At 42.3% G+C, this 24,172-nt stretch overlaps 4 protein-coding genes across 6 annotated transcripts; 1 reads left to right on the top strand and 3 right to left on the bottom strand.

The window, feature by feature from the left end:
* Positions 1-457: 457 nt before the first annotated feature.
* prrt2 (proline-rich transmembrane protein 2) lies at positions 458-6,604 on the bottom strand. 2 transcript variants are annotated; one of them, XM_011488041.4, is made up of 5 exons: positions 6,164-6,604; positions 3,476-3,751; positions 3,005-3,303; positions 2,793-2,922; positions 458-2,061 (listed from the first exon to the last, which is right to left on the bottom strand). In XM_011488041.4, exons 2-5 carry the CDS (start codon positions 3,690-3,692, stop codon positions 2,045-2,047), a joined length of 663 nt encoding a protein of 220 aa, XP_011486343.1. In that variant the 5' UTR covers positions 3,693-3,751; positions 6,164-6,604; the 3' UTR covers positions 458-2,044. The 2 variants fall into 2 exon arrangements, with proteins under 2 accessions (XP_011486343.1, XP_004080535.1); XM_004080487.5 differs by lacking the exon at positions 458-2,061 and having other exon boundaries at positions 2,540-2,922; positions 6,164-6,552.
* Positions 6,594-14,594, bottom strand: kif22 (kinesin family member 22). Its single transcript, XM_004080305.3, has 13 exons — positions 14,283-14,594; positions 13,798-13,996; positions 13,594-13,721; positions 12,689-12,840; positions 11,527-11,736; positions 10,819-11,215; positions 10,432-10,549; positions 9,992-10,112; positions 9,058-9,220; positions 8,523-8,611; positions 8,040-8,240; positions 7,896-7,955; positions 6,594-6,819 (listed from the first exon to the last, which is right to left on the bottom strand). The coding sequence occupies exons 2-13, from the start codon at positions 13,986-13,988 to the stop codon at positions 6,790-6,792; spliced, it is 1,860 nt and encodes a 619-aa protein (XP_004080353.1). The 5' UTR covers positions 13,989-13,996; positions 14,283-14,594; the 3' UTR covers positions 6,594-6,789.
* Positions 14,595-14,620: 26 nt separating this feature from the next.
* On the top strand, positions 14,621-16,676 carry pagr1 (PAXIP1 associated glutamate-rich protein 1). Its single transcript, XM_004080306.5, has 5 exons — positions 14,621-14,882; positions 15,134-15,335; positions 15,417-15,744; positions 15,826-15,914; positions 15,990-16,676. The coding sequence occupies exons 2-5, from the start codon at positions 15,164-15,166 to the stop codon at positions 16,223-16,225; spliced, it is 825 nt and encodes a 274-aa protein (XP_004080354.1). The 5' UTR covers positions 14,621-14,882; positions 15,134-15,163; the 3' UTR covers positions 16,226-16,676.
* A 449-nt stretch (positions 16,677-17,125) lies between these two features.
* tlcd3bb (TLC domain containing 3Bb) lies at positions 17,126-23,944 on the bottom strand. Of its 2 annotated transcripts, none has more exons than XM_004080307.5 (7): positions 23,475-23,944; positions 21,866-22,067; positions 21,618-21,701; positions 21,094-21,319; positions 20,909-21,004; positions 19,563-19,672; positions 17,126-19,457 (listed from the first exon to the last, which is right to left on the bottom strand). In XM_004080307.5, exons 2-7 carry the CDS (start codon positions 21,988-21,990, stop codon positions 19,196-19,198), a joined length of 903 nt encoding a protein of 300 aa, XP_004080355.1. In that variant the 5' UTR covers positions 21,991-22,067; positions 23,475-23,944; the 3' UTR covers positions 17,126-19,195. The 2 variants fall into 2 exon arrangements, with proteins under 2 accessions (XP_004080355.1, XP_078793525.1); XM_078937399.1 differs by lacking the exon at positions 23,475-23,944 and adding an exon at positions 23,086-23,134.
* Between the last annotated feature and the right edge of the window lie 228 nt (positions 23,945-24,172).

The raw sequence follows: 24,172 nt of genomic DNA, 5'->3' as shown, positions 1-24,172 counted from the left end.
TTATAGAAGGTTAAAAATGCTGTCCACAGCAGATTTTTTTCTGAACGCTTCTGACCTTGGGGAGACGGGCTTTAAAAAAAGAAACCTCAATATAAAACACTGCGGGAAACGTTTGCCTGGTTTTGCTGAAGTCATCTGAGACCGAGTTCTCATTACAGCCCATCAGTGCTTTTGCTGGGCTCGGAGCTGCTCCCTTCAGCATTTTGCTCCTCCAGGATAACTGCTACTGTCACAGCACTGAGAAATATACCCAGCAACACCCCCATCCCCCCACTCTAACAGCACTATCAATTAATTTTTTTATTTTTTTTTTTTACTTTCAAGGGCTTAATTGCAAAGTGCAATCTCTCGTCAGTGGGCTAAGCTCTGTGGATTCCTCTCATTTTAGAGGGTCGGGCAGCAGATCTCCTCCATTTGAAGCCTAAGCCTTTCAGCATACAAAAGCAGTAAAACCGCGTCACATGCATTTTGTCTTTATTATGAATGTGCTGCAGAGGTACAACCTTCATCGTTTACTATCATTAACCATGGATGAAAAAAATCCCACAACATGCTCATTAATAAACACAAAATATTAGAGAAGCATGGGAGTATAAAGTCTGTCAGAACAGTTTCTGAAGCCTACATTAGATACAGAATCATCACCATATATTTATATTTGCATAATACATACAAGTGTTGGTTACGTTTACGTTTAACCTGATAAGAAAGAAGAATATTGTTTGTCACAGTAAGTAACAAGTCTGTACATGATTGAAAGCTGAGGACACAGTACGTTAGGAGAGCTTCACCGGTTGTTTCAGATCACAGTGAGAAGAACCACAGGTAGGTAAAGATTAGGCATTAAAGACAGAAAAGAGTAGAATAATAAATAAAAAATCCTCCAAACTATTGCTACCATGATGCTACTAAAATATCACATGTCTGGTGTTTTGTACAAATCCTGTTGTGAACACAACAAAACAGGCTTCCAGCGTAAAGAACAGATCAGAGTCCCTGGCTGTGCACAGAAACTGAAGATGCACCTCCACGTCTGGAGGCAGTCACAAGCTACTGAATTTTTTAACCAAATATTGGAGACCTCCCACACGCTCAAATCTGCTGTCATTACAGAATAGGGAATATAATAATCCATTACAAACGTTATCGAAAAAGCTTAGTTGGAGTCAGGTGTGTTTGTAGTTCACAGTGGTTGGAGCGTGTTCAGAAAAGCTGCAGCAGAGTAAAAATGTGTTCGAGTCTGGTCTAGAGAGGATGTAGTTTTCCTGTAAATTCTTTGATTTGGCACATTTTTTTATTTCTTCTTTGCTGGGATGACTGTGCCCGACTGTGTTAGACTTTTCATAATCCTTTTTCCGTTTTTAACGCCAGCAGCTAGTCCTCGGTAAGCCTCTCTTTCATCCACTCTCGCCGCCCGTATGCTCGCTCTCAGGCTCAGGATGTGGGGCATCGTGGAGATGTGAAAGTCACAGAGGACAGTTTGAAGCAGAAGGACAAAGTGCGGTTTCGGGGGCGTCTCCTCTCTGTGAGTGTTAAATTTCTGCCGTTTGATTCCAAGGCAACACAAATCCCACAGCATTGCCGAGCGTCTTGGGAGGGGGATTTACTGCCAAACGGATGAGTCCAGTTGGTGGAGGAGAAAAAAGGAGGGCTTGGCAGACATTTTGTGTGTGGAGCTAATGGATGCTGGGAGCCTTAAAAACCAGCTCTCTCTGTTATGATCAGGTCCAGAGAGCTCCTGCAGGTAATATTCGGATTATTGAAGGGTGTTGTTCCTAGAAACCATTTTGGATGCCTTAGCCAGAACAGAAAGGGAGTCCTACCCTCTCAACGCAGACTGAGAGCAGGAGCATTTGCATATTTTACTGTGTCCATTAGCAGAAAAAAAAGGGGGCCGTGTATAGAATACAGAAAGATAAGTAAGCACTGTATGTTGGGTGCACATTTGTCACACATCCAGGTAATGACTAGGCGGTAAAGACGGTGGGTGCAGGTGCAGGCCAGACGGTCAGTTTCCTTATCCCGTTTCATCCTGGGATGAAACTCAGGTTTTCACATTTACTAAAAGAAGAAAAGGAAGCGTATTAGTAAGAGTGAGGTTCTCTGCAAGCCTGTAAGGATGTATAAACTTTCACAGACCACAGAGGACAGTTACATAATGAGAAAAACAAGAGTTGCTGAGTCCCGCAGGTTTTGAACACAAGCTGGCTCTACAATTGCTCTTGGAGTCATTGAGCTAATTAGAACAACTCTTGGCTTAATGAGACCCAACAGGCTGCAAGTCAGAGGGACAAAGACATATCTGCAGCGAAAATCAAACAGCAAGGAATCCTTCAGCTGACTTGACCGGTCAAATAAGGCAAACAGCAGTCTCCGTCTGAGGAAGTCACTGAAATGATCACTGATCTTTCATCAGAATCCCTTTATTTGGCAATAAATGTACAGATGTGCCTGTAAACCGCGTACACACTGATATACAATACATGTGGAACAGGAGCAGGACAACTGGTACAAGACAGTTGGTTACATGTCACTCTGGTGGGACAAACATGCAGTCCATTGCACCTGCAGGTATGGCTGTTTGAGTGTGCATGTCAACCAAATCTTTTGTGTGAAGTGTCTAAAAGTGCATGCAGGCGATAAACTGCCGAAATATTCCGCGAAAGCAGGTTAAAGATAATTACAGCCTAACAGAGCTATGATGGAGATTTTTTAAGCAGGAGAATTAAGGAGTTCAGAGGAGGGGAAGAAGAGCGAGGAGAAGGTTTAAAGGTCAGATTTGGGACACTCACTCGCCAGGTTGACAATGCAGGCGATGATAATGACCGTCCCTCCTACTAATGACACCAAGGAGAGCATCTTGGCGACACGTCCGAGACGCACGGCGCCGTCCAGGTTTCCCTGCTCAAGGCTGTTCTTGGACTGGAGGAAGGGGAACAAAACAGCAGTTAGCTGCAGTTTCAACAAGCGCAGCTGGAAAAGCCATCAAGTTCCACGCTCCTACCATGATGGAGTAGACGAATCCGACGATGTTGATCGGCCAGACGGGGCAGAAGCAGGCCAGCACGGACAGGAGGAGGTAGTCTTTGACCTTTGACCGATCCAGTGGGGGGTTTGTCGCAATGCTGGAATGCCGAGAAATTGAGGGCCTGGGCGAGAAGGACGTGTAGCCGATGGAGCCCGCCCTGCTGCCCTTCCTAGATTTGCCGGGATGATGGGGGTAGGAGATGGAGTGCTGTCTTCTGGGAGGGGAGGAGATGACTGGAGAGGTGCTGTCTGCAGGTGTGGAATGGATCCCGTTACCTGCACGTGAAGGATGACAAGGACAACCAGAAAGATAAATGCATGTGTGCATGTGTGCACTCCCCGGAGCCCATTCATGCAGTGGGATTTGACTTTCCCCAAACAGGCTGACGAAGCAGTTATGTGACCCAACCTCCACCCACCCGCTGCCTCAGTCTGAGGTCAAACTTACCGTTCTTTAGTTTCTCGTTGATGACAATGACTAGCTCTCCTTTGGATTTGCTGCGCGCAGGTCTTGTGTTTGCTGCTGTGCTGCTGTGAAGGAGTTCTTCGCCCGTGTCAGGGAGGCTCTGGACCGTGACGGGGGCTTGAGAGTTGTCCTGATCCAGGAAGGAAGGTTGTTCCTCGTCAGACCAGGCGGGTGCAGCTGGAATCGTGTTCACAGCCATCCTTAAAAGCCAAACTTGTTTCGTTCGTCCAGTAGAGTCTGTGCTTCCCGTAGATACACCTACGAAGGCAGTAAGTGGCAGTCAAAGACAAAAATGACACAAGACAGATGAATTATGTTATTTTAAGGCAATGATGATGTCACCAAATGAAATTGACTGGTGCTGAGCTCAGACATCTGCAGTCATTGCAGTTTGTCACTAAGGTTACTCGATCCCTTCAGCGAGATCTTGATGTGGACAAGTTCAAACCCAGGAAAAACACTCCAGTTCAAATTTAGAAGGAGATGACCTCTGGGAACTGCACGGAAATGGTTATGAAGTATTTTTTGGAGTTACTTAAAACACTTGAGGCAAGAGCAGCCTAAATTCCACAAACTGTAAGCAACCAACCTGCAAAAACTCTGCATGAAATCTAAGGCTGTGCCGGAATTCCCTCACAACTCACTGCTTTGTGTACTAAAAAGTGAAAAGCAGACTTTAACGTCCAGAGCCGGAAGTACCCACAAAAAAAAAAACTTACACTTTTTTCTCGATTTATACGTTCATAAAAGTTTTTCCACAATTCTTAACACGTTTGGGTTAGAAAAGTCAAAACCTATTGCAGCCACACCTTCTGGATGAAGGTGGGGCTTTACACACTCCATTACTGTTTTGGGTAAGTTGTATAATTTCTGCCATATTTTGTGTGCAGTCAGTTCCTTCTCCTATTTAGCGCCTCCGCCACTTTATCAAAAATAATGACACAGTTGTCGGTTCAAAACCGAACCATATGTTTCACCATTGAACTGAATCATGAAGAAAGTGAATCGTTGCATCCCTACTGCATGCGTTGGCACATGCTTACATCAAAAGTCTCAAACACACATGCTAAATTTAATGCATTTAATATTGATTTATTACATGACACCAGGCTTAGTATAGGCTAGGGATGCAACACCTCACTTTCTCCTCAATTTGATTCAATGGTACAACATATGGTTTGCTTTTAAACTGAGAATTATGGCATAATGTGTCGAGTTTGAACACTTTACCATTTGAAAAAAATACATTTAAATTTATTTTTATAAAACATCCAATTTTTCATCTTCAGAACACAGTGGATTGATAGTCTTCATAAAATGCCATAAATCTGAACAAATGACTTTCTTTGCATGAAGACTATTTTTCTCTCCTTATTTTAAAGAATATTGTAAGCATTCATGTACAAAAAAACAGTGCAGGTGCTTTAAAGATCAGTAAGAATTGATGTTGATGTGTTCATATTGTGGAGTTAAACCTGATTTTCTTAGTGAAGAAGAAACGCTGTATTGCTAGCGTAGGAAGGTAAACACTCAGCAGTCAGGGAATTGATGGATTTGTGTCGAGCTGAGGATCACCATAAACACCCCCATCTTTTCCACAGCAACGACTCCGATTTCCCCTGCAGACTTCTGGAGTGTAGCAGTAAAACAGCTGATAACGGGGACTCACTGCTTCTTTACTGCCTTTTTTGTGAGATGAATGCTCAGAATGCAGAAAAACTCATCATTTGGTTAACGAAAATATCAATTTTTTTTCCCCTTAATTAGCTCCAACTTGAGAAACATCCAGTTCATTAGGAGCCTTTAACAGCAGAAAAGACTAACTTGTCAGATCAAATTCTCCCAGCTCTGTTTGCTTCACCTTTGAGTGCCAGCAGGAAATTCATGCTGGCACGTGTCCAGAACCCGGCTGTCCTCCACTAGTATCATCATTGATTCCACTGGACACTGGCATCACCCTGGATTCAGCGTTTTCATCAACTTGAATTGAAGTGAATTGGCACAGAAGGCAAACACTCCAAAGATGTTTGCATCCAAACTAAAGAGTGTTGCTGTGGCATAAAAACGCCCACGTTTGTCAATAAATTTATGCGAATTAGTGTGCCATCTTTAAATGAAATGCAACTCAGATTCATGCATATTTCATGCTTCCAGAGAAGCGTTTACAGTTCATTTGGGGTGGGGGGCTCCCCACAAACCACACAGCAGGTTTTATATTTCCAATAATCTCCACACCACACACACAAACACAAAATGCTTATTTAGCTCCACAATTACCAATTTGAAATCCGGGATTTAGGCCCAGGAGCATAATATCTTTTAAAAAAATAATAAAATGGTGAACAAAACCCAAACATTAAGATCTAAGCTTTCATTTATCATGAAAAAAGGTGTGGGGCAGAAAGCGGGTCCCAATGACCCAGGGAATACAAAGGATGCGGCTTTTCTTCCATAGCGCAGGTGTGCGCATCGATGGATGCGCGTAATGTGTACACAGCCGCAAACTGCTGCGCGGTTACCGCCTAACAAAAGGCAGAGGACAAAAGGGATGTGTGGGGGGGGCAGTCGGACAAATGAGGCTGATGATTTATATCTCCCACCAGCATAAAGGAAGGACAGGAGAAAAACGTGCAGGTTGGTGAGGAAACACGGAGAATAAATGAAACTGACCTCTTATTGCGTTTGGATCGCTCCTCTTCTGAGCATCGTGGGTTCAGGCGCAGAAGTGTCCTTCACAGCCCGCGGAGTCTCCAGATGCTGTAGGGGAGTCGTTGCTGGGGGGCTACGCGCACAATGCAGGACTGCTGGTGTATCCTCGCTCCGGCATAGAGGGCTGGGATGGATGGGTAGCCTCCAGGGTGGATCCGGGAGGGGGAGGAGGGGGTGTGAAAAGTGAAATCCAGACTACGTGCGAAACGGGGAGGAGAGGAGGGCTCTCCACCATCCTTCACACAACCCTCAACGAAAGGCGCCGATTTGCCCCAAATATTTTCTTTGAATCCTATTTGGGGGGTGAATGGTGTGGGGAGGCTTCAGAGGACTAATGCTCCTTCCCCTCTGATGGGGACTAGATGAAGGTGTGAAATAAACAAGCAAACACTTCATTCACGTGAGGTTTATTAAAACGCACGAGTGTGCCACCCACAGGAAAAAGCTGGCATTACAAAAACATTAAAAGCTTTGAAAAAGAAAAAAAACTTAAATTACAAAAACAAAAGCTTTGGAAATAAAAACTATGTCCAACTGATGTAAAGAAAAAAATATATATATATACATGTACACATTATAAAAACAGATCATTTCCCCATGGCACTCAGGATGTTCGCCTGCAAAAGAGAACAAGGATAAATAATTCACAGGACTTTAAAAAGAATCATGCTGACAGTCAGAAATATTAGAATCAAAACCTGATGATACAGGTTTTTCCACTCAACTTCCCATTATTTAAACAAGCAGTTTAGTCCTTAAAGTCCCACTTCATCTATATTTATATTGCAAAAAAGTTCCCAGGGGTCTTAATTTTGATTAATCAGTAAAGCCTGTGTTGTTTTTTCTGCAGCAGGAACTCATTAGAAATTCACCTCTGGGTTGTGGGCCGGACTCTGTCAATTTCCCCATCAACCCTTTGTTTCCACCATCTCCCACTAGTTTATAGCATATTATAGGCCAAAAACAACAATAGTGTAGCAAAAATAAATAAATAAAAATAAAGGGGAAGCAATATCAGAGCTAACCAGAATCCAGCTCAGACGAGGAAAATGAAGATGTAGACTCTGCAATTTGTCTGCAGGTGGATGCTTCAGAGTTGCAGAAGTGCAGGTAGACTTCGGCCCATCCATGGCATCACAAACTGCGGGTTTTCATCTGCTCATGATCCAAGACCATTTAAATAAAATCTCAGAAATGCAGTTTTCTTTTACGCATGTCCACCATGATGACAAAAATGTTACAAGAACATGTCAAAAACATGTTCACAGATGCATATTAGCCAAAATGTAGTTGAAAAGGGAAAAAAGAAAAGAAAAGGTCATTTTTGCGCCAGGTCCTCAGGTCTGAGCTGGAATCTGTGCTGCTGGACAGCTCCAACCCTGCTTTCCGTTTTTGTTGCACTGCTAACGTTAAGTTTAGTGTGTGAGGTACAGGCTCGTACATGTAACCATAGCACTAACAGCAATGGGGAAGGGAAAGGGGTGCGGGGTTGCTTCACCTTCAAACCGTATAGGCAAATTTCTAATGAACCCCTGCTGCTCTGCAGACACTAAGTCCTTGAAAAGTAGCTATTTTTTATTATTATCTTTGGCTAAAAACAGGATAATAATGAAAAGACGACTGGGAATCCTAAAATAGATCAAAAGATGATCGGAGCACAAATGACCAGGACAAAATGTTTTTGGTCTCTCACCTTTAAAAAAGAGGCAAATCTCTTTTCTGTCATGCCTTCTACTTTTTCCAGATCTTCCAACTACAAAATAAAAACAAAAGTGAAAACAAATTGAAGCAGGAAGTTCTTTTTGTTTCTTAAATGACAGGGATTCTTTTAACAAACCTTTGTGAATTGGCCGTTAAGCTCTCTCCAGCCCAGAAGCAGCTTTGCCTTCTTGTCCCCAATCTGCTGCAGACTTTTGAGCTCTTTAACACCGCCGCTGTTCAAGATGTGCAGGATTTTCTGTTTTGACTGTTCCAGCATTTGCGTGTCTAGTTGGGACTCCCAGGAATTCTCCTTCATGTTCTCCTTACCGTCTGGGAGCTGAAAGAACAAAAACATAAAATAAAATAAATCTAACTCAACAGAATACACCTTCTACGTGATGATCCTGTTCCTACAACCGGTTTTTAAACCAACAACTCTTTCCCCTTACGTGTTCTGCAATGCGGTTAACACAAATGTGACATTTTGCAGCATTTGCTGCGTCAAAAACAAAATGAAAAACAAACACCACAAGTGAAACTAATGCTCTGTGTCAGCCTGTATCTGATGCTTGCAACTCTGCAGATGTGTCAAGCCACAAACTGCGCAGTCAAAGCTGACCTCAATCCTGCTGGAAAGCTCCCTCTTCTTGACACAGACGGACTGTTTCTTGAAGACAGCAAGGTGGACAGGAGGCTGCAGCTGAGACACTGAAGAGGAGGAGGAGGAGACATGCAAAATCTTTAATGTCACAAAAAGATGAAACCTTTTCACCTTTTTTTTTTAACAGCTGATTCTCTCTGGGCAAAAAGTTTGCATGTTAAATGTTGTAGTGGAGAACTGAAAGTGTGTTTTCATGAGTAAGAAAGTTATCCGAGTGGCTCTCAGTGATGCTGAGGGGTGTAAAAAGAATCCCTCCTCGTCGCCATTTGATCTCGCACTGCAGATCAATAAAACTGAGAATCGATGTGACAGAAGCAACTCATTAAGGAAGAACACGTCACATGTTTTGAAAAACTTGTTTAGTAATTTCCTCTATAAAAAAATAAAAAAAATCTATTTGCTTTAGGAAATAAGGTTTTTGATTTTTTTGTTCCATTTGATGGGAAATGTAGAAACGACTGAGTCAAAGTGACTTTGTTTGCGTCTCACTGACCTTGCAGGGGTTGGACCACAGCCTGCTGCCTAGCAGGTTTTCTCTGAAGAGGAGCCGTGGTGTTTTTGAAGACGGGCTCTTCTGCAGAACCGGGGGTTTCTTTGGCCACTTGGCTGAAAAGCATGGCTTTACTCTCAAACTCCTTCTGCTTCTTCTTCAGCTCCTTTGAAAAACAAAACAAATATATATATATATTTTTATGAAAACAGATAAATCTGAGTGGAGATGCGGCACAAATGCTAAACAATAAAAGCTTTTTGGCCAAAATAAGATTGAATTAAGACTAGGAGGAGCTGCGTTTCCAGAAGAAAATGCAGGGTTGAAGCCTATATTGCTGAATGAAAATGAAACCTAAAGGGTAATAATTGGCACAAAAACAAAAATTTTAATAAAGAAATTATCAAAGTTGACCATAAATAAAGTGGAAACAGCACTATAGCAAAAAAAGATATTTTTGTGAAAAATGCGAGCGCCAAGTATCAAACCAGCGAGCTTCTGCAACAGAGAAGAACAACGATTTTCAAGGATTCCCATGCATTTCATTCAAGGCAATCGATCAATCACTGACTGCGTTAAGACAAACCAATAGAGATGCTTGCTGTCAGCTTTAAATGTTTATTAAAGAGTTTGGATGTCTGAACATGTCAACATCTCGCCAACTTTCCCGTAATGTTTTTGTGCCTCTCCTGCTCAAACTGCTAACGTATTCTGCTCTGCTTTACAGCAATAAAATGTTGGTTTGTTCCAGATATGCAGACTTCCAGAAGAAAAGAAAAGTGCTTGAAATATATAGCACTGATCAAAATAATAAAATAAGAACCAGATCCCCGATTGACTTCTAACATCTGATTCTGACAGAGTTTTAATCTACGCGATCGTAACCATCATCAATGAGGTTTCAGAAACTGCACTGGTGTTTTTGGTGCCACTTCACCTGGATTTCTTTGCGAGACTGAGCCACATCCTTAGTCACGCTCAGCCGGTCTTTGTTTTGGCAATTCATCACCAGCTTCTCCAAAGCAATCAGTCTGTCCATGACAGATGGCTCCGCCAAACTATATAAAAGGATAGAAATGTGAAAACATGAGTCAAAAGGTTATGCGTCTGAGGCCGAACAGACGTGTCCACTTGATAACAGATGGTAAAAGTGAGCAGTGCCGGTCTTGCATGGTCGGGGGAGCAGCTGTGACCAATGGCAGCCTTGCATAAATCTTGATTCCTCGTAAGCTCTAAAATCTTGGCTCGCTCTGATGAGGCCTGCGCCAGTTTCTGATGCTGTCGTCTAAATGAGACTGAATTTGACATGATGCAAAGACACTTTCCAGTAAGCCGGAGCTGTTCAGACGAGTCTGGGAAAAGTAAGTAAGTACCCACATGGAATCGGCTGAAGGTGAAGAGGCGTCCTGCTCGGGTGTTTTCCCGTCTTTCTGTTTCTTCCTGTGTGGCTCGCTGCCAGAACCTCCAGCCTTATGCTCCTCTCGGGCTCGCTTCACTAAAGACGCAGGGAAGAATTAAACCGCTTGAAATTCAGAGCACAGGAGTGCTGCTTGAGTGCACAGTCCTCCATCAGCAGCAAAGCATGAGGAAGATAGCCCAACATCAGTCAAAGCTGCAGCAAAATGTATTTAAGAAAGGCAAAAGGACAAAAGCAACCATGATAAATGATAAATGACAAAAACTTGAAATAAGTGCTGCTGTTTGGGACAGGAGCGCCCCCTACTGGCCTTAGAGTTAGTGGTTCTTTGTGTTGCTGCTGCTCACCTGGTAACACAGGAACGGCCACAGTCTCCCGCGTGAAAGGCTTGTTCACAATCATCTTGGATTTGGCCGCAAAGTTCAGCGCGCTAAATGTGTCAAAGTAGTATTTGTATTCTGGTGCGATGTTGGTGATCATGACGGAGTGGGCCGAGCCTCCCAGAGAGTCCTGCAGCAGGCGGGTCAGTTTGCTGTCTCTGTACGGCACGCGGACCGATGTGCCGGAGTTCAGGGAGTCCACCACCTTGCTGAGCGTGAAGAGGGACAGGTTGATGGCGCCGCTCTCCTTTAGGCGGATGCCCTGGTTGCCGGTGCGACGGTTGTCTTCAGAGCCAGCCAAGTCCACCAGGTAGAGTTTGCCCGTCTGCTGCCTGTGGGGTAAAACACGGGAAGTCCGCACAACCTGAAAGTAACAGCAACAGTTTACAAATATGCAGGATGCAATAGACAATTCTAAAACACAACTAGATATTGATTAGCAAGAAAATAAAAACAGGAAAAAAAAAGGACAATGACTGAATTGTTTCTTTCAAAGTAATCCCAAAAGCGCAACATTTGCTGCTAGTGGGAGTGTTGCAAGAAAGAATTGATTTTAGCACCAGCTACCAAATCCTGGTCTACTGCACAGAGACCACGACCTGTTTAAGATGCTGTTTGACTGGGATCTCAGTTTGAAGGGGAAAAATTAGGAATGAATGGAATTTCACGCCAGACCTTGATCAGAAGGATAGCGTGACTGCGACTTGAGCGCTGGTTCATTTTGGTGGAAGCTGTGGTTCGGTTTAAACTGGCAGGGACAAAATGTGTGTCAAAGTCCGAGAAGGAGGAGATGGTGACATTGGTGAGGCCTGGGATAAATATGTTCTTGTCTTTGTCCTGTCTGATTGGCAAATCCTGGGAGCTCGGCGACAGAAGATCCAAAACCTGAGAGAACAAAACTGGTTTATTCAGACAAATATGAAACTCTACAGCTGCCATCACACATTCTGGCAGGAAACCACGAAAACGGACAAGTGTTCATATGCGAAAGCAGCTGTTTTTATTCAATATACAGCCATCCCTCATTTCTCAAGGAGATATCTTCTAAAAAATAACCCGCAAAGTAGAATTACAGATCTTTTACAGCCTTAAAACCCCTCTCTACACACTTTTAGACATGAACATTGTCACATGTTTCCCTCTTGTTTAAACTCCTATTGTTCAAACCTTCATAGAAAATCAAGTCCAGTATTTTAGAATTAAAAACAAAGACCAAAGATTTATGTGAGTGTGGCAAACTGAACAGATTCTATGTAGGAAACACAGCAGAGAGATTACAGCCAATCAGGATGCAGAACACAGGGCACTCCTAAAAAAATAAAAACATTCAATTGTACAAAAAAAGATCTAAGACAGTGAGACCACTAAAGTTAAACGGCTTTATAATGAAGGACCATAGTCATTAGAGTTTTAACTGTAAATTGCCACATTAAGATTTCCACAATAACCCTTTAACCACCTGCTCAACCAAATGGTAGAGCAGATTTAGAAGAAAAAAAATAGTATTAAAAACATTGATTGTGCCTTAAGAAATAAGCAAAAGAAAAAAAATGTAAAACTAATTTAGTCTTGTTTGGGTAGTTAAAGGGAATCCAAGGGAACAGGTCAGTTTTTCTAATCAAATACTGTGATTTTACACATTTGATCACAAAAGTAATAATAGCAATAATTTCCAGTGGCTCAGAAAGCCGAATCCCCAAAATAATAGAATAATATGTTGTTTAATCACTCCTTTTCAAAGAATTTACGAGGCAAAACAAAGTAAGAACATGTGGAAAAAAGGGGGGACATCAAACTGAACAGTTCCGATCTCCTAATGCGTCAAAAGCATACATACCTTCTCGTTATAAATTTCTAGATAGGACATGCTGATGCTGTAATCCCAGCCTTCCTCTGCATCTTTTGCATGGACCAGATTGAAGACCTCCCGTACAGCTCTGGGGATGACGCCAGGTTTTTCTGCACTGCCCAACATAGTGTGGGTCTTACCTAAGAAAGAAAAATGATTAAATAAAATGCTATACCAGGGATTAAGCAGCACTTGGGTTCTCTTGGCCACGCTGTCAAAGCCAGCCTTAGAAACTTTTTTGACACAAATATGTCGCTGGAGCAGCACTCCAAACAGCTGATCAGGAACTGTTTCTTCCAGTTGAGGAACATATCTAAGCTCAGGAACATGGTGTCATATAAAGATGTAGAACTTCTTATTCGTGCCTCTGTTTCTACACGGCTGGACTACTGTAACAGTCTGTTTCCTGTTTGAACAAGGTGGAGCTGTCGCGCCTGCAGTTGATCCAAAACTCTGCTGCGAGGATCTTGACCCCATCTCCACTATCCTCAAAACTCTTCATTGGCTCCCGATTGCTTACGGCTTTCAATAGAAAATCTTAGTTTTGACTTTTAGGGACCTCCATTGTCAAGCTCTCTCATATGTTTTTTATTTGATCGCCCCCTATAGACCATCTGCGTGTACTGAGGTCTGTGGATCAGGACTTGGTGGTGGTCTCTCGCGCACGGTTCTGGACCACAGGAGACAAATCCTTCCAGGCTGTTGCTCCTAAACTCTGGAATGAGTTCCCATTGTGTCCCTGGACTCTGATTTATTTTAAAAAGTCAACAAAAAACTTTTTCTTTTTTTACCTTTGAGGCACCCTGTGACTTCCGTTTGCGAAAGGTGCTGCATAAATAAAGAGAACTTTCTTATCCATTTTAAGAATGAATGAATGTGAGGCGTAACCTTACCAGCTCCAGTGGGCCCATAAGCAAACACGCTGGCATTCTGTCCGTTCAATACGTGGGACAAGACGGGCTTTACAGATGAGAGGAAAACCTCCTGCTGTGTCGTCTTTTCACCATGAAAAGCGTCGAAACTGGGAAGAAAAGCACGAACTTTTAATGGAAAACGCACATTCACAAAAAAAAGAATACATGTAGAGACTGACTCACTGGTATTTGACGGTTTCTGTTGCATTCCTCCAGTTGACTATTTCCAGGTTTTGCTTATCCAGGCCCCGCACGCACGGCCCTTCGCCCTTCTCGTCCTCTTTGTCTAAGTAGGGCCGAAGACGAACCGCGACTCGAACTCTTGAAATCTTCTTGTTTCCATCTGATGAAACGGTCACGCGCTGCGCCGCCATGTTGTGTTCTTCGAAAAACAAAGGCCCGAAATCAAACGAGAATCACTGCTTTAAAAGTTACCCAAGAGTCAACTTAAAGGCACTTTGACCATAAATAGAAACAAACCCGCCAAGATTAAGTTGTATTTTATTGCCTATCCAGGTTAAAACACCACATTGTTATTGTTACCAACGCCCATCATGACTAGCCAACTAGGGCACGGTAGCATTATGTTGTTATTTTCGCACACAGCTAAGGTTAACACGATTAGAACTTTTCTTTTTATAAATAAAAACTTACAAAACGATACTTACGTTTTCAAGAATCCTTTTGTGTCGTTAAAAACACACTTTTACCATGGCGCAAGTACCTCCATTTAATAATGGCGCTGGCAGCCCCGAAAACTTTCTAACCGAAAACTTTTAAATCCAAGACAGCTTCGACCGGAAACGACATTAACCAATCAGAGCTCGCGACATATTGCTTTATTAGACAGTGTCTTATTAACACATTAAATATATAATTGTAAACGTAAAATTAGAATAATATATAATACGTTACGAATTTTAACGTTCAAAGCAAAAATAAAAAAAAATATTACAAAGTCATAATTTCCCTGATGTGACTGCGCATGATAGGAAGTAGCGTCATAGCTAGATCTCTATACTGTCGACCTTCACAGTTCCCGGTTTAGCGCGCCGTGAGTGGATCATCCACATACATTTTAATCAGTTGGATTGTACAGTCTTTGCTGTAAGGCTAAAGCAAGCAGACCGTCAAGCGGTTCCTTCAGCCAAAATGGCGCTATGTTTACGTTTCTGCAGAGTCGATTGTTATACCTTCGTGACTGCATTATTCGTGGGATTTTCGTAATAAGCCTATAACCCCCAGCAACACGGATCCACAAAATATTGGTAACGATGATCTGACTTTCATTGAAAAAATGTTGTTTCTAAAGATTTGTGTGCTACATTTGACGTTAGCTTGTTAGCAAGAACTTAAGACCCAGCAAGAATTATGCCACTTTCCTTAAATTGAGCAAGTGATTATTAGAGCACGTGTGTTAACGGATCCCTAAGGATAAATCTTTTTTGTGATTTGTTTTTATTTATTTATTTTTGAATTCAACGAGAACTAAAAGGTGACTAGTTTTTGTGCTGCTCAGATTTGTGGAAGTTGAGCAGTTGAGGGAAGGATGCAGGCGGAAGCTTCAGACACCTCCCTCAGAGAGGGCATCCAGGCTTTGGACGTGGAGGATTCAGAGAAACCCGCTGCAGACACAACAGAGGACATCATCACGGACCAACAGGACACTGACAGAACAGCCGTCGCAGAAGAAGAGGACGCAGCAGCCCAGGAGGAAGCTGGTACCTGCGTTTTGGGACACGATGCAGCAGATGTTTCGGCATGTTTTGATCTGAAAGTGAACGTTTGTTCTGCTTTGTCAGAGGAGAACGCAGATGCGGCCGAAGATGCAGCTCAGACCGATCCAGCTAAAGCAGACACAGGGGTGGATGCTGAGGAGGGGAAGCAGGCTGCAGAAGAGGAGTGGGAGATTCCGTACAGCGACGAGGAGATGGAGGACGCCAAAAACTGGATGCCGCCTCCTTTGGAAATTAAAAGACTCTACGAGCTGCTGGCTAAAGGGCAGATGCTGGAACTGAACTTTGAGCCCCTCCCCAGAAGACCACCCACACCTGAACGTTCCCTTTCACCTGAGAGAGACGAAGAGGACGAGGCGGTGAAGGAAAGGGAGAGGCAAGACAGAGAGCGGAAGTCAGTAGCCCTTTTTCTTCAACTCAAACTGTCTGTATTACTTTGCTTTGAGTAGAAAATACTGTTTTGATTTTTTTTCAGGCCTCCATCTCCAACCGAGTTCGACTTCGATGAAGAGAATATGCAGACAACGCCGAAAAATGCCTTCATCAATCGACGGCGAACACCAGGTGGGAAATGCTCATCAGACTGATGTTAATGTTTCAAGATTGCAGATTTCTTAATAGTTTGATGTCGCTTTCCAGGATCCTCCGGCCGCTCGACGGTGAAAAGAGAAGCTCGTCTGGACAAAGTGCTGTCCGACATGAAGCGCCATCGCAAAATCGAGGAGCACATTAGACGAACGGGGAGGGATTTCTTTAAGAACGAGAAAAAGCTGGAGGAGGCCCTCTCCCCAAACAGTCAGAAAGAGCGGGATAAGGAGAGGGAGCGAGACAGCAACCCCAACACCATCTTCTCACCACGACAGAGGAGATACTGAAGACACAAAAGGAGAGCTTTAAAAAGGCTTTGCAGAACTCTTTTTAATGTAATGAATTGTGTTTTTGTATTTTTGCAATAATTTTTTAATCCTAGGAAATGTCAAAATGGACTCATTTCTGGGCTTTGGTGATGTTTAGCTTTGTTATAAAATACGCTCTTTTCATGCAGGTTTGCCCTGAGTCTCCATTTGTAAAAGTACTTCCTGTCAAATCTTGTTAATTCTGGATGCAGAATCGTTCAAATAAATGTTTTTTATTGACTATTAAAGTCTATGAGACCCCATAAAGTTGTAATACAGAAGAAAGGGTGTTCAAGTGCAATTTCAGCAAGCCCTTTTTGGTGTTTCTTTTTAGAGGGGTGGGGGATTGTTAAAAACAATGTTTTTTTTAATCTAAAGATTTATTTTCTTTAGAATGTTCTTGTTAAATAAAGATTTGAATGAATAAAAATGTATAGTTGTTTTTACCTAAAGAAACATTCATTTGACAAAATGAGCTGACAAATTTACATAAATATAAAACATTTTATTAGCCTGTTTAGGCCATAAAAATACGAAAATTTGGAAATTCTTACTTTTTGATGCTGTCTTACACATTGTTTAATTTTTTTGGAGATTAAACAGAAATTTTGATCTTTTAATAATTTGCTTTAAAACTTTTTTTCAATTTATCCTCAGCGGAACTCCAATAATGTCAATATTTTCCTCAATATTTATATATTTTTATTGCTTTAATAGGTGAAAAAGCACAGGTCATCAATTCTCTCCATGGCAAAACTCTGGCGCCCTCCGGTGGCCGACCTGCGTTGGAGCTTAACCCAAATCCTTTTATATTAAAACTTTTAAGCATCAAATATTTGCAATTGTAATCTAAAAAAAAAATCAAGGACTCAAGACAGGTTCAGGACAGAGAAGTATATTTTAGCTAAGTTTGAGTAACGATACAGCCTCCACATAAGGCTCAGAAGCAAAGAGTATAATATGTATGCATAAATATGCATTCAAAACCACAAACCAAATAAATAAATAAATACTTACAAATAAATAACAAGCATTTTTTGTGGAATATACAGTACATCAGTTCCAATGTTTCAATATTGTCAAGAAGCAGTATTTCATGAGGTTATGGAATCGGGGAAGGAGTGTTTTCTCTGAAATGCTCAGATGCGTTGGTGAACAGTACCCTGTCAAGTTTTCAGCAGCGGATTAGACGGCTCTTTTATATCTTTCAGGATCAATTTTCAGGACAATTAGGCTGTGGCAAATGCACATGAAATGACAGAAATGGGCTATTCTGTTCACAGAGCCAGTGACCTTAACGGCACAAGAACCAAGGCGGCGCTTCATCCACTTCTGAAGTTCCTAATACGAAGGTTTTATGGGTAAAAACACTCAAATAAAATGTTTTAGCAGCAAGGGAACTCATCCCTGCATGATTATTTCCACAATTAACTTTCCTCCAGCTGTGTGAAATATTAGAATCAATACTTTGTGCCGTACTTCCCAGCATGAAATATTTTTTTATTTTTTTTAAGGGGTAAAAGTGAACGGAATGGAGTGATATCTACACTGATGAACCACTGCTACAACCTTTGGGAGTCGTTTGCATACGCTAAGCTGTAAAAACTAAAGTTTGGTTGTCCTACTGTGCAACACTTATTGTTAAAAATGTCTGCTAAAAAGACGCTTAAAAACAGGAAAAGGGGGGCTTGGGCCCATTGTGAGGAGATAACACTGAGGGAAAAGTAGATACAATAAAAGGCATAAAGCTATTCAGAAAACAGGATCAAAATAACACACATTGTGGTAAAAAATTGCTATTTAGTGAGATTTTTTTCTTTCATTTCATCATGATAAAACCCCTATTTTTTCATTTTGTAAATTAGAATTAAACGCACTTCACAGTTGCAGAGGGTTGCTGGGTATTTTTACCTAAACAAAACCCCATAAATTCCTCATTTTAGGCAAGACATCTTTCAAATTTTTTAAATTATCAGCAGACTTTTTTTTACTTGTTAAAAGCTACATGACTGTAAGAAGTTATCTTTTTTTTTCTAAATGTGCAACTTGCATCAAGCAGATCCAAACACCTCCTTGCTTTCTTCTTTTTTTTTTTTTTTTTTTTTTTTGTCTTTCGGAAAACTCGAGACAAACTTCAAAATAAATAGACAAACAAACCGATGAAGAAATGAATCAAACAGACACGATACTGGTAACAGAAGGGGACAGTTTCCCGCCTGATCTATGTACAACCATCACGCCGTGGGATTTCGGGGGGGAAAGCTTGCCGTTAGTTTTTCCTCGGCTAAAGAGAAACGCGTCGAGAAAAGCGCAAAGAAACGGGGAGAAGGATAAGGCAGCAGAACAGTATCGTGACATTATCTCCCTTCTACAGATGTCTGCAGGTCGGTTACATTTTTGTTCGAGTGACGGTGACTACATTGAGGATACAGATTAGAAACACTAACAGGTCAAAATACTGATTAGCTGGGATGGGTTTTTTTTAATTTTTTGGTTGTTTTTTAAATTTTTTTTAATGAAGGTCTCATTCATATTTGAACTGAATCGGACCTTCCATCTACAGCAAACATACTAACATACAATATAATACATTCCTATGTTCCTGCTCGTCCTGTACTGGGAGGCAGAGAGGACTGTATTTATTCTACGTGAGGGAAATAGCCGTCTATGCTGTACATCCAGGCAAATTCCTCTCAGGTCAGTGCATCTTACTTTCTGTCACAGTGCCGGATGACATCGAAAATACTGGGCGCCCAAACACTCCGCCTCCCACAAACGCAGGAGCTGAAGTACTTGGAGGTCAGCCACACGTTGGCTTACACGCTGGCTGGCTGCGAATACTTCAGCTGAGTTTGAGGCCGTCATCTCGATTTGTTTCAAGTTTCTCTTTTCCCTCCTCTTAAACACTCTCTGATACATTCACCTTCCCTCCCTCCCTAGCTCCGCCCTTCAGTGGCTGGCCAGCTCGGGCTCCGACGAGCGCGTGTTGTAGCCGTTGGCGGGCTGCGGCAGCGTGTTGCCGTGCGTCTGGAGCTCCTTGTCGCCGGATGGGGGCGGCCTCTGGGAGCGGGAGGTGCCTCGGAAAAGCCGCAGGGCTCCCCGGCAAATCAGGGAGAACCAGTAGAGCTGGGGCGCCATGAGCAGCGCAGCGCCGAGGTTACAGTACCAGGGCACCGACAGCGGGACCATGTGGAAGGGGATGGAAGCGTACCTGCACACAGACGGAGGAGGCGTCAGAGACGGTGGCCGGACGCCATGACGCACGAGTGTCTGACCCTCGGGTCAGTGAGACAGCAGAAAGGACAGGGAAACATACCTTCCATAGGCGTAGTAGAGGTAAGGGAAGAGTAGGACTCGAAAGATGAAAAAAGTGATCAGCATTAGAGCCCCATTCACTTTGTGCAGCAGAGTGTGTTGCTGTTTGTACTGGGAGAAGAGAGAAGAAGAACGAAAGGCAAGCGACACAGTTGGGTCAAAGCAGAGAAAGTTCATCTGTCACTATGTTAAATGCTTTACTCTAGACCTTACATTGATCGACACCATGGACTGTACATGAGAACTGGACCGAGCGAGTGACGCCACCTCATAGAAAATGACTTACTTCCAGCTCCAACCAAATCAAGTCAATACGGACGCCGCCATGTTGAGCCAGACGACGTTGGGAAGCAGTAATTGGTCTGAATGGATCCGAGTCGTCGTTTCTATGGCATCCAGTCTCACCAATCAGGAGAGACCTTGTTTAAAATTCCACACCCCCGCGTCTTGTTAGTGGGCTAAAATCTGACAGACGTCTCAAATAATCAACGTGAGACCACATGCTTTTATTGAGGCATCTGATTGGCCAGTTTAGAACTTATACTAAATATAATGAAAAAAAAGGGATTATCAAGAATATGTTGGGAAAAAATAGGCAGCAGAGCAAGAATGGTTATTCTGACCAGTGGAATGACTGACTCATAGAATAGAATAGAATAGATGTCTATGGGTACTTCCTGTTTGGAACGTGAGGATGGGGGAAGGTCACTCAGTCCAGTTCTGGATACAGTCAAAGAGCAATACTGACTGCTGATGCCAATTACAGCGTGACTGACAAGTGCAGTTAAATAAAGTTACATAAATACTGATTTATTTGTATGGGAAGCAGCAGGATAATGGGCAACTGTCAAGCAGAAATCCCATTACACTCTGATAAACTCTTGTTAAACATCCATAAAAAAACTATATATTAGATAATAAGGAGAGTCTAAAAGGTCCCGTTGTTTATTAAGTGGCCACATCCACGGCTAGAAAAATGCAGGATGCTAATAGGAGGAGGACAGAAGGACAAGTGGACGCTGCGTATTTCCAGGCTTAAAGCAGGAGACTGGATTCAGAGGCAAACAGATGTTTGCTGTTACACAAGCAGGGGGCAACCTTCACCCCGGATGCCAGAACATTCAACAAATACAAGGTTTGAGGCTGTGGTGCGCATTTAAGTCTACCATATTACCAACTAAAGCCTGCTGTTGCACTCAGAGCTAAATGGAGGTTATGCTCTGCCGGGAGAGATCAGAAATAAATTGTTCCGTGTGTCAAAAAGAAGGGAAGAGAGTGAAGAAGACTTTTAGTGAGAAGGATGGCCATGCAATTAGAGCAAAGAAATATTTTTAAAAAAACCTTTACCTGGATGAGTATTTTTCCTAAGCAGACAGATGGAGTGCTGAGCTCAGCCATAAACATTATACCTTGGAAATAATCCCCCTTTCCTTGTCTGTAAAACTGGACAGGAAAACAATGATTACTTTAAAGATGTTGAAAATATATTTTTTCATTTATTTTATCTCGACTCAAAAAGAGGAGACATTTACCACGGAGACCGGGAAGCAGACGGTGACCATGACAACGTGGTGCAGCACCATGAGGAACTCGCGGCGCAGGTAGCTGGCCAGTGCTGAGCGCATGTGCTGGGGGGCCGCCGCGGCCTCCTCGTGCCCTTTGACCCGCAGCTTGTACCAGTAGCACATGAACATTGCGTAGATGTCGTACACAAAGTAGGGAACAGCGAACATGATGTAAGTGCTGGTGAGCCAATGCCTGCAAGACAGTAAAGACGGGAAAAAAAAAAAAGCTTTTACATACAGAACAGATTAAGACCTTAAAAAGCAAAATGAGGGAAGTAGACAAGAAAAGAAAAGTGAGCTAAAAATGTAAAGACAATAAATGCATAGGGTCTATGATTTTTATTGTCTTTTGATGATTTTATGTGTACCAAAATATTAATTTTTTTATCTTACGTATACAAAAATCCTTCATTTTAAAATATGGAAATGAAAAATATTAGTTCATTGCTTTGATGCGTTAAAATAAAAGGTATGCTAGTAGGATAACCTACTGGTCCTCAATGATGTCCTTGCAGGAGGAAGCAATGATATATCCAGCTGAAGAAGCCATGACCGCTTGAATCGATGACACTAACCTAAGAAAACGTAAAATCCAAAAACACAGATGAGCACATTTGAACGGCAAAACATCCAAACTAATGAAAAACTGACATCACATCTACTTTGACCGATGTAATTATTAAAGTACATATGTAAGTCCAGGAAAAACAAAAAAAGACGAGACTTTGGAAGGTCTCACCTGGCCGACACAATGACTGCATCTCCTTCGCTCCATCTCAGTGCTGGGATGGACTTCAAGCATTGTTTGGACAGAAGGAAAAGGCCCGGAAAGAACACAGACCCAGCAGCCAAGATGATCAACATGGTCCCTGTGCAATCTGTCTGACAGGCAAAAAGTTCAGCAGGCAATCTGGTCGATGAGATCCGTCGCTCTCCGTCCTCTGCAAAAAACACACAAAATAAACACACAAGATGAAGGGAATGAAAACACGCACCAAACTTTCCAGAGACAACTTCCTGGTGTTCCCCCCTTAAGCTGCACATTTTGAGATATTGACAAAACAGCACTATCTCCACTCAACACACATGATCCTAGATTTGCGGCAAAGGCACATGAGGCGGAAAAAAAACGTTTAAGCTGCTGATTTAAAAGAAAATTCTTTAAAGGGGGTTGAGGAAAAGATAGCGCCCAACTTATTGTAACAGTTTGACAAACTTCAAAATAAAATCATGGTTCCTTTTTATACCGGAAGTGTGGATTAATAAAACAAAACCCCACCTTAAAGAACAGTGACAAAGCACTTTAAACTAATTTGTTCACGCAGGATTGGAAGTTGGAGCCAGCAGTAAGTTTGGTTGAGTTTAATTTACAGTTTTAGTCCAAAAAAATGACACATTAAAAAAAATAAAACATCCACTGCCAGCGGCACGAACGAACGTCTTGCTCATCATTTATTCAATTTCCTAAGTCGACCATGTGTGCAAGCTTTGCAGATGTTTTACCCTCGACTAAGTGCTTTGACTAACAACTTAAAATCTATAAGAAAAAAAGACGCAATGCGCTATTCAATATATCCATATTGCACCGGTTGCTGGGACTCATCTCTCGTGGAAACACTAAACAATGTCACCTGCGTTAGAGGTTACCAGACAGTGGCTAAGCTTACGATACAAATCATGATTAAACCTGCGCAAAATGACTCCTAGCCTCAGTTATGCATAATGTATAAGGTTAAGCTCAAGCTAGTCTTCCTTTTTTGCCTAAATTGTGCAATAAAACTGCGAAAGTACACATTTAACAAACACTAATTTCAGACTTATGCTTGCTTAATTAATAGTTTAGTTAACAAAATAAACAAGCCAAATATTTTAGCTAACTAGCTTGGGGCGAAAAATGTAAAGTCGAGTAATAAAAAAAAAACGTGGTCGAAATTAGGAAGGAGAAAATCCGAGCCATACATTAGCAGCATGTGTGTGCAGCTCGCTAACATATGATGCCACCCTTCGTCTTTCTGGGCTCCAAGCATCTCAGCTCACATATCGCCTGCTAACAATGTGGCTAACAGCGTTAGCATAAGCTAAACATGTACAGTTGGGAGCTTACTTAACCACATCGAGACAACAACAAAAAACACACAAAACCACAATCAGTAGAGTGATGACACCCTAAAATAATGAACAAACGACAAGCTAATTGATTGTTATTAACCAGGACAGCACGTCTACGTTTGACAGTTTTGTTAGCTTATTATTTGTTTTTAGCACTTAGCATTAGCTACCCAGATATCGTAACCGTGGTTAGCAGGTAGGAGTTTGCATATGTTAGAGAGACATAATGTGATATTTACACAGTGGCTCTGCAGAATCCAGTCAGCGGCCAGTCGAAAGTCGTGTCCTGCGGGAAGCGTTTAAGGATATCCCAGGGGTCTCGGCCTCGATGATCCGCATGATTGTTTGGCCACTTCACCGCTTGAAGGTTAGCAGCAGCGAGCTAAAAGCTAGCTTGTAGCAACTTTGATCAAAATCCGCGTGAGAGGCGCTCGCGGAGAGCATCGGTGACCCAGCTGAGGTAAACAGAACAAGTGATCTAACAATGAAAAAGAAAACGACAACCAAAAAACAAGCGAAAACGAGGGCGACACGATATGATCCAGATGTTAACGGTGTGCCGCTATGTCATCCTTTCCGTCTCGCCTCGGTGCACCACAGATGCCGCCGCTTTAGCCTCCCAGATGTAACGTTGACTCAACACTGTGTAGTGCTGCGCCAGCTGCTTCCTACACAGGTCCACGCAGCGGCAGCAGCTCGTGTCATGACTGAGAAACGTGCACCAGTCACAGATTTACATCATTGATGTCCAAATTCTTCCATTTTTAAAGATATTATCAGCGTTTCCATTCAAAAATGCGTCTCTTTAAATCATCCATGTATAAAACCACCTATTACTCAATCTTGTTTAATTTCCGTGAGTGCTTTGTGCAAGTTGAATTTCACTCCAATAGAGTGCCACAGGAGGACGGGGTGGGAATCAAACTCAGTGATGAGA

The sequence above is a fragment of the Oryzias latipes genome, chromosome 19, assembly GCF_053564925.1.
Source record: "Oryzias latipes strain Hd-rR chromosome 19, Olatipes_Hd-rR_3.1".
NCBI lineage: Eukaryota > Metazoa > Chordata > Actinopteri > Beloniformes > Adrianichthyidae > Oryzias > Oryzias latipes.
This window is presented reverse-complemented; position numbering and strand designations above follow the sequence as displayed.